Here is a 9,920-nt window from a genome sequence, read left to right as displayed (position 1 = left end):
AATGATAATATAAGTAGTATGGTTATAAATGTAACATAACAATAAAAGTAATATAAAATAGATAAAATGATCAATAATGATATGATAACATCTGACAAATAAAGATGAATCTAATATGATGATATAAGTAATATGATAATAAAATTAATATAGAATAAATAATATGATCAAAAATGATATGATGATATCAGACATAAGAAATTAACAGGAAAATGATAATATAAGTAGTATGGTTATAAATGTAATATAACAATGAAAGTAATATAAAATAGATAAAATGATCAATAATGATATGATAACATCTGACAAATAAAGATAAATCTAATATGATGATACAAGTAATATGATAATATAAGTAATAAAAAAATGATATGATTAAAAACTGCTATGATACTATCAGACATAGGGAAATCAAAGTAATATAATAATAATATTTATTTATAATCAATAATATGATCAAAAAATGATATGATAATATAAGAAATATAATATAAAAATGAGATAATATAAGTAATGTGATAATATAAAAAATATGATAATAAAAGTAATTTAAAATTAATAATATGATCAAAAACTGATATGATACTATCAGACATATGAAAATAAAAGTATTATAATGATAATAGTTATTTATAATCAATAACATGATCAAAAAATTATATGATAATATAAGAAATGTAATATAAAAATGAGATAATATAAGTAATGTGATAATATAAAAAATATGATAATAAAAGTAATATAAAATAAATAATATGATCAAAAACTGATATGATACTATCAGACACATGAAAATAAAAGTATTATAATAATAATAGTTATTTATTATCAATAATATGATAAAAAATTATATGATAATATAAGAAATGTAATATAAAAATGAGATAATATAAGTAATGTGATAATATAAAAATATGATAATAAAAGTAATATACAATAAATAATATGATCAAAACCTGATATGATAATATAAGTAATATAATAATGTAAAAAATGTGATAATATAATTAATATTAAGCGGACCTTTATTTTACAAAATAACGATGTAAATGAAGTGAATATTATTTTAGTACAACAACTAATATGCAATTGCATAAATATGTAGATTAGAAGACGGACCATAAGTTCTTGTGTCTAATCCCATTTGTAGATATATAAATACAATATGTTTAATTCAAAATAACTCAGAACATAGTTACAGTGACACCAATCCGTGTTCCCTAGTATGATTAGGTTCCACAGGCAATGTATCCTCATGTGAAATTCACGATAATTTCATGTGAGCCGGGGCAAACAAAAAGTGAATTTCACGTCAAATTTCTCACGTGAATTTCAAGTGAAGAAATATTGCCTGTGTACACATTAGATAGACCAATAATACCCATGTAAGCCAAGCTTGAACCATTTTAAATAAAAAAGACTTGAATCATTAAATAAGCAAAAACATAAATTATCATTTGATAGGCAAACCTTGAATAACCATTTAATCATAAAAAACTTGAATCATAATTCAATAAGCAATTCTTAAATCATCATTAAATAAGCAAAAAATGACTCATTAAATATGCAAAAAACTTGAAACATCATAAAGTAAGCAAACCTTCAATCATCATTTTATATGAAAAAAACTTGAACTATCATTAAGTAAGCGTAACGTGAACCATCATTAAGTAAGCAAAACTTGAACCATCATTAAGTAAGCAAAACTTGAACCATCATTAGGTTAGAAAACTTTGTTTCATCATTAGGTTAGCAAACCTTGAACCATCATTAGGTTAGCAAACCTTGAACCATCTTTAGGTTAGCAAACCTTGAATCATCATTAGGTTAGCAAACCTTGAACCATCATTAGGTTAGCAAACCTTGAACCATCATTAAATAATACTTGAATAATAATTTAATAAGCAAAAACTTAAATTATTATTAAACAAACAAAACGTGTATCATTATTAAATAAGCAAAACGTGAATCAGAATAATAATTGAATAAACGAAACATTACTCCAGAAAAACAAATCTGCCTTTTCTTACTTCATCTAAACACCATTTAAGGGGAGCGTGCTATTTAAACTTGTAGCAGGATTCGTGGCCGATTGTTGAAACTGCAGCAAGACAACGAAGTAAGTAGCTAGCATTCCCGCCACCTGAAACACAAAGAGTAACAATAAAAACAAAAAGGAAACATAAGGTGGACATTAATTAATGCAGACACAAATAAAAGAGTAAACACAAAATTCAATATGAGTAATACCATGTCATTGATTACATTGCACCACATGAAAAGTAAATAATAACAATAACAAAAAAAAAAAAAAAACATTATCCTTATACTGACAAAGATAAAAGTCTCAGAGTAACTCAATGTGATAAATACCGCATCCTTGATTACACTTTAAAATTCTACGATCTGTTTTTCATCATATTGACACACAATACCCAACCCATAATAAAGGGGGGGGGTTATTATAAAAACATACTTAACATATGGGGAATTAATCCAAGGACTTCTACATTACCGATAACATAATAATTGTTATACATATAATACGTCATGCATTTTGTAACTGACAAGATGTTACGTACACTGACTATTTTGATATGACACGCTGTTACTTGCACTGACTATTTTGACTTATGTAACAAGCTGTTACTTACACTGACTATTTTGTTAAAACAAATTGTTACCTACACTGACTATTGTTGTATAACAAGTTGTAACTACACTGTTATAAAATGTTTCATAACAATTGTTTTTGTATAACAAGTTGTAACTTTCACAAACTATTTTTGGTATAACAAGTTGTTACTTACATTGACTATTTTGTTATAAAAAAGATGTTACTTACACTGACTATTTTTGTATAACAAGTAGTAACTTACACTGACTATTTTTGTATAACAAGTTGTATACCTGAACTGACTTTTTTGGTATAACAAGTAGTAACTTACACTGACTATTTTTGTATAACAAGTTGCTACCTGAACTGACTTTTTTGGTATGACAAGTCGTGTTACTTACATTGACTATTTTTGTATAACAAGTTGTTACTTACACTGACTATTTTTGTATAACAAGTTGTTACTTACACTGACTATTTTTGTATAACAAGTTGTTACCTACACTGACTATTTTGTTATAAAAAAGATGTTACTTACATTGACTATTTTTGTATAACAAGTTGTTACTTACACTGACTATTTTGTTATAACAAGTTGTTACTTACACTGACTATTTTTGTATAACAAGTAGTAACTTACACTGACTATTTTTGTATAACAAGTTGTTACCTACACTGACAATTTTGTTATAAAAAAGATGTTACTTACATTGACTATTTTTGTATAACAAGTTGTTACTTACACTGACTATTTTGTTATAACAAGTTGTTACTTACACTAACTATTTTTGTATAACAAGTAGTAACTTACACTGACTATTTTTGTATAACAAGTTGTTACTTACACTGACTATTTTTGTATAACAAGTTGTTACTTACACTGACTATTTTTGTATAACAAGTAGTAACTTACACTGACTATTTTTGTATAACAAGTAGTTACTTACACTGACTATTTTTGTATAACAAGTAGTAACTTACACTGACTATTTTTGTATAACAAGTTGTTACTTACACTGACTATTTTGTTATAAAAAAGATGTTACTTACATTGACTATTTTTGTATAACAAGTAGTTACTTACACTGACTATTTTTGTATAACAAGATGTTACTTACACTAACTATTTTTGTATAACAAGTAGTAACTTACACTGACTATTTTTGTATAACAAGTAGTTATATACACTGACTATTTTTGTATAACAAGTTGTTACCTACACTGACTATTTTGTTATAAAAAGATGTTACTTACACTGACTATTTTTGTATAACAAGTAGTTACTTACACTGACTATTTTGTTATAAAAAGATGTTACTTACACTGACTATTTTTGTATAACAAGTTGTTACCTGCACTGACTATTTTGTTATAAAAAGTTGTTACTTACACTGAGTATTTTGGTATAACAAGTTGTTACTTACACTGAGTATTTTGGTATAACAAGTTGCTATTTACACTTATTATTTTGTTATAAAAAGATGTTACTTACACTGACTATTTTTATATAACAAGTAGTAACTTACATTGACTATTTTATAACAAGTTTTGTACTTACACTGACTATGACCTGGTTGTCCACCACAAATAGGGACCAGGCCGTCAGACCAATGGGAGGTCCGTTCAGTCGGTGTAGGAACACATTTACCTGGAAATCAAAATATTCCGTATGAAATATTATGAGATGAACAATTTGCGAGATCAATCACTTTTGTAAAAATATAGAGTGTATAGTCGAATATAAGTGATTTTATTATTTTAAAATATCATATTCATCTGTCCTTTTTCAGTAGCTTTTACTTTTTTAAGACTTCACTTGAAAATGCTTCAAGACAAGGTATAACAAGACAAAGCCGCACAAAACTTAAACAAAAACCCATATATGAAGAAATATAAGTGAAAATGTTTTAAACCCCACGTTTTCAGACCATATTTGAATAATTGTCTCTTAATAATTTTTCCATATATGTCTTGATCTGCGGGGAAGATAGAAAATATTTTTTGATTGTAGTTTGCATTGTGAGATATGCGATAATAGTAAGAATGACAAATACATAAATACAAAATAAACAATAAGTCAAGATAAATGGGCGAAGGCGTCAGATGAACATGGCGCGTTAACCGAATCAATAAAATATGATAAATAGTAGATATTCGTTGGTTAAACGTGTTCTCTATGAATTCTTGTAAAAGAGCAACGTACTCAAACATTGCAAACACCATTCAAAAGACAGAAACAAAAAAAGTTTATGAATAACAAAATATTTATATTTATAAAAATTCATGAAGATTGTACGGTACATGAAGGTATGTACTTTTAAATAGAAATCCGTACATGTATTATTTCATTGTCCCTGGTTTTGTTAGTGGAATTATCTCCCTTGAGATTTATTTTTTAATAAAAAGATAAATAATCATCAACAAGATTTTCTGAAAAAAATTTAATGTGCAATGAAATACTATTATGTACATTACACAACCGAACTTTTATAGCGTTAATAATACTTACTTGTAGGGTGAAATCCGGTGTGATATCTTTCATTGACATCTTGTATATGAAACTTGCCGGTTCGTGTGCCTAGTGTGGATAGTAAAATGGTCGTTATTCGTTTGTTTATTTTTTTATTTATTTTTTTTTAATTATTATTTTCTGCTTTTCTTCATATTACAGAGTTATCTCCCTTGCGGTAAGGTTATGCGCGTTAAGTCGTTTTCCTTGAAAAATATAACCTTATGTTCGTAACCACATAATGTCACAATTGATGCATTCTTGTGAGGGCAAACTATTTTTTTGTAAATATTGATATTTGCCATTTGTTTTCTTAAATGTATGAAAAGAAATATTGATAAAACAGGCAATATTGAATTGATGTTTTCATTGATTTAACAAGGAATCGTTGTTTTTTTTCAAATCGATACGCAACGTCAATGTCACTATTGTGACGTCACGATAAAGTCGGATCAATTTCATGCGCTTTGTTTTCATAAGTGTATGAAAAGAAAAATTGACTGCAAATAAAAAAAGAAAGATTTAGTATGAAAACGACGAGATATCAAAAAGGATAAATAAAAATATAAGAAATGTCAAAGGTAACATTGCCATGGCAAAAGAACTGATATCGTGCATGAATTGCTTTACGAGCAAATTGAGAACAAGATATATTCCTGCTGACTCACCTTTATGTTCACAAGGGAACATGTAACCATGACAACAGAGGCTACACCAATCACCGCTATGAGCCAGAACACGTGGGTGAGGAGTTGTCCAAAATCATCCCGTACGGTATCATGCCAGCAGAGATTGTAAAGTAGAAGCAAAGTGATAAAGATATGAAAAAAGATGCAGGCCCCTATATAATGTTTGAAAACACAATCTCCTGTGTCCAGCATGTCGCAAAGGGCTGTGTGCTGCTCGCGAATAGCTTCTATATTTTCCCGAATTTGCGAAGTAGACAAAGTTTGCGTCATCTTTTCAAATCTGTTAACAAGGTTTTTAAACTCGTAATACAGGGATAAAAATATGACAATGAGGAAGGTAGTGACGAAACACCAGGCGCATGAGCAACACAGCCCAACAATTTGGCCGAGGCACGCTACCAAGATAAACAAGTCATGTTCCTCTGTAATTGGTTCCAGAAGGTTTGGTTCGGAATGACCGTGGAAAATCAAATAACAAATAAAACTGACATTTATAAGTACGAAAACCCAAGTTATTATCGTAGTAATTGTTGTAAATCTCCTTATATGCTTCCACGAGTCTTCCTGGCTAACATCTTTGGGTGCCTTCTTTACCAAACACCAATACTGATTCCATTGGGTGAAGAACTGACTAAGCTTAGTTGGATTCTGCACTATTCTGTAATTCATAGCGGCGTATACAAAGCACAGAAAGAACCAGGCATGTGAGTACACAGTGGAAAGAAGTTCAGATCCAAAAGCAAATGAATTATAAGCATGAAAGAATCGGATAAAATTAAACCCCAAAATACAGACGACACCAAGGTGGTAGAGTTTGAACAATGTTCTTTTTGACGCGGGATTCTTATCATTGATGTCACGTAGTTTCCAAACATCAAAGAGACCCACTACCGACATGGAGATAAGCAATGGTCGTAGTGCAGATATCAGACAGTTCCAGCGTTTGTCCTCCTCTGTTGTCGGGTAGCAGGTTGTACCTATCTCTGGGTTAGGTTTGCCAAGTTGTGTGATGGAGGCGACTCCATCATCTACAGCCGATATCTTTGTCTTTGTCATGGTTAATGATCCTTGTGTCAAGCTGATTTGTCCTCCAGTAGTGACTATCTAAAACAAGCTTGTAGTCGCAATTAATAGACATAGTTATCTTTTTTGTTTTAAAACGCTTAAGAACACTATTTGTATTTATATGATGGAATATTTCCATTTGCCATCACTAATGCCGGATTGGCAGCTATTTATCAAAACTGACGGAAGCATGAATAAGATCAATGTACAATCTCCTTAGAGATATATCCTTAGAATTACTTCATTTAATAGCGGATCTCACAACATCCAATAAGAGCTTATTATCCATCAACCGACATCAAACTGAAAATTAAGTGTTTTTTCTTTGTCATATTACATATTGCTTATGTTCAGCAACTGCTTTCTCGTGCTGAGATTATCTAAACAATATTATGAAAAACTATAATAAAGTATGTTGTAATACGAGACAACTCTGTAATTCTTATTCTGCCACAAATCACATATCACATAACACTGTGCAATAATATGCAAATTAAAACGTAGTTTAATACTGCAAAATGCCCTGATATCATTTCAGTCGTCAATTAATACTATTGAAATAGACATTCATTTTAATTCTGGTTTACCAAAGCAATACATGATGTGTGTATATACTTAAGAACTTATTCCAAGTTTCTACTGTTAATTCAAAAAGATCACAGACTTTCTACCGTAAACAACGGTACTTATAATTACAATGCATGATTCATGTTCGTTTCAAATCACCTTTATGTGCAACAACAATTGAAAAGACAACGCCATGGCCAATTTATATGAAATGGTTCATTAGCTGTTTCTAAACGTGATCAACTTACCTGACTCTCATCAAAGCCTTTCGATATTCCTGATTTCAGGTTGGCCTGACTATTCCTTATAATAAGTCGTCCGATATACTGAAGCAATATCCCAGCACTATCTATGTTATAATCGTCACATATTCCTAATCCAAGACTTAACAACTGAACTATTACATTAAACAATAATCGCTTCAATTTGAAAGATGTATAAAAAGACCATAATTAAAAAAACCAAAGATGCTGTATTGTTGTTAGTTTTATCAACGGAAAATTCACTATGATATATTAGTCCCTGGCAGGTAGGTATGATCAAGAGTATAGCGATTGATGAAGTGAAATGTTAAATCTGTGTATAAAAGGTACCGATATATATTTCATACACCAGTTAATGTCTACATGGTAAAGTTTACAATGACATTGGACGCGTTCAGTATTCTAGAGTAAACAAAACGAACCAATAGTCCATTACTATAATTAGGGCGAAACAATAATACTTTTAAAATGACTATTTGGAGTCGATTATTTGGTCAGTACAAGCCATTAGCCTACGGTCAGTCAGTTCCTACCTAACATTTCTACAAAAGAAGTAATACGTTAATGTAGTCAGTATGTATGTCGGAACGGCTAGATAATGGTCAATCGGTCATGATGGGAACAATTTATAAAAAGGTCCAAATCAATTCATTTTACAAAGCAGATCGATAACTGTTGTTAACCTAATTTACATTTGAGAACTTGAGTATCTGTCACGTATTTGACCGTATCTGTCACATATTTGACCGTGTCTGTCACATATTTGACCGTATCTGTCACATATTTGACCGTGTCTGTCACATATTTGACCGTATCTGTCACATATTTGACCGTATCTGTCACATATTTGACCGTATCTATCACATATTTGACCGTATCTATCACATATTTGACCGTATCTATCACATATTTGACCGTATCTATCACATATTTGACCGTGTCTGTCACATATTTGACCGTGTCTGTCATATATTTGTCCGCATCTATCACATGTTTGACCCTATCTGTTACATATTTGACCGCATCTATCACATATTTGACCGTGTCTGTCACATATTTGACCGTGTCTGTCACATATTTGACCATATCTGTCACATATTTGACCCTATCTGTCACATATTTGACCCTATCTGTCACATATTTGACCCTATCTGTCACATATTTTACCTTAACTATCACATATTTGACCCTATCTGTCACATATTTGACCCTATCTGTCACATATTTGACCGTATCTGTCGCGTACTTGACCTTATCTGTCACATATATTACCTTAACTATCACATATTTTACCGTGTCTGTCAGATAATTGACATTATCCGTAGCATGTTTGACCATATGTGTCACATATTTGACCTTATGTGTCACATATTTTACCTTATCTGTCACGTAATTGACCTTATATGTCGCTTGTTTGACCTTATATGTCGCTTGTTTGATCTATCTGTCGTCGCTTGTTTGACCTTATCTGTCGCTTGTTTGACCTTATATGTCGCTTGTTTGACCTTATCTGTCGCTTGTTTGACCTTATATGTCGCTTGTTTTACCTTATCTGTCGCTTATTTGACCTCATCTTTCTCATTGTTCGAGCTGATATGTGAAGTTTGAAATTAGTTATTATACTTACATATATAAACATATAATCAAATGAATAATTAAAATCCAGTCTAATGCTATGAAATTTCAAATTTCGTGAAAAATACACCGTTATATCAGACAACCAAAGGCGACGATACAAATGGTGACAAAACTCTCCACTTTATGATATGATAATATATATTTTCTAACCAATGAAATTGCTTGATATCTAACTACTGATAATTATTCCGTATAACCATTGGATGACGCCAGACAGAGACGATTTAGCTGTACGGCACTGTCCACGTTATATATTTTCACCGCTCTTGCTTTGACATATGTCTTCTGCAAAACAATTAACATCATGCCCATCAGCCTTGTCGATTTCAATAGAGAAATTATACCTGGTTACAGATATCTCTCGTCAATCGTTGTGATCAATATAAACTATTATACACGGATACATTGACTAAATGTAGAATTAATGGGCAATTAACTGTAATAATTGCGTTTCGATTCAACATTAACTGACCGGTAACAAATCGAACATTACTGCAAAATTCTCCATTATAACAAAATCAAATACCAAACAGATGACACAGCTTCAAGAACTCCGACCAATATAAGGCCAA

At 30.5% G+C, this 9,920-nt stretch overlaps 2 protein-coding genes across 2 annotated transcripts; both read right to left on the bottom strand.

Annotated features, from left to right (window-relative positions):
• Nucleotides 1-961: 961 nt before the first annotated feature.
• Nucleotides 962-8,061, bottom strand: LOC138306048 (uncharacterized). The gene is made up of 4 exons (XM_069246390.1): nt 5,795-8,061; nt 5,127-5,195; nt 4,176-4,265; nt 962-2,143 (listed from the first exon to the last, which is right to left on the bottom strand). Exons 1-4 carry the CDS (start codon nt 6,869-6,871, stop codon nt 2,036-2,038), a joined length of 1,344 nt encoding a protein of 447 aa, XP_069102491.1. The 5' UTR covers nt 6,872-8,061; the 3' UTR covers nt 962-2,035.
• LOC138305653 (uncharacterized) lies at nt 7,169-8,796 on the bottom strand. Its single transcript, XM_069245950.1, has 3 exons — nt 8,403-8,796; nt 7,696-7,844; nt 7,169-7,183 (listed from the first exon to the last, which is right to left on the bottom strand). Exons 1-3 carry the CDS (start codon nt 8,794-8,796, stop codon nt 7,169-7,171), a joined length of 558 nt encoding a protein of 185 aa, XP_069102051.1.
• Nucleotides 8,797-9,920: the final 1,124 nt, after the last annotated feature.

This window comes from Argopecten irradians, chromosome 13 (assembly GCF_041381155.1).
Source record: "Argopecten irradians isolate NY chromosome 13, Ai_NY, whole genome shotgun sequence".
Lineage (NCBI taxonomy): Eukaryota > Metazoa > Mollusca > Bivalvia > Pectinida > Pectinidae > Argopecten > Argopecten irradians.
The sequence above is the reverse complement of the archived record's forward strand: the minus strand, read 5'-3'. Positions and strand labels throughout refer to the sequence as shown.

Bases quoted from the DNA above. Each gene is read 5' to 3' on its own strand.
- LOC138306048 (XM_069246390.1), bottom strand. From the start codon at position 6,871: ATGACAAAGACAAAGATATCGGCTGTAGATGATGGAGTCGCCTCCATC. The intron at 5,196-5,794 runs GTGAGTCAGCAG...TATCCACACTAG, and splicing joins GTTCCCTTGTGAACATAAAG to GCACACGAACCGGCAAGTTT. The intron at 4,266-5,126 runs GTAAGTATTATT...TTTGATTTCCAG, and splicing joins CACCGGATTTCACCCTACAA to GTAAATGTGTTCCTACACCG.
- LOC138305653 (XM_069245950.1), bottom strand. From the start codon at position 8,796: ATGGTCAAATATGTGACAGACACGGTCAAATATGTGACAGACACGGTC. The intron at 7,845-8,402 runs GTAAATTAGGTT...TTAATGTAATAG, and splicing joins AGATACTCAAGTTCTCAAAT to TTCAGTTGTTAAGTCTTGGA.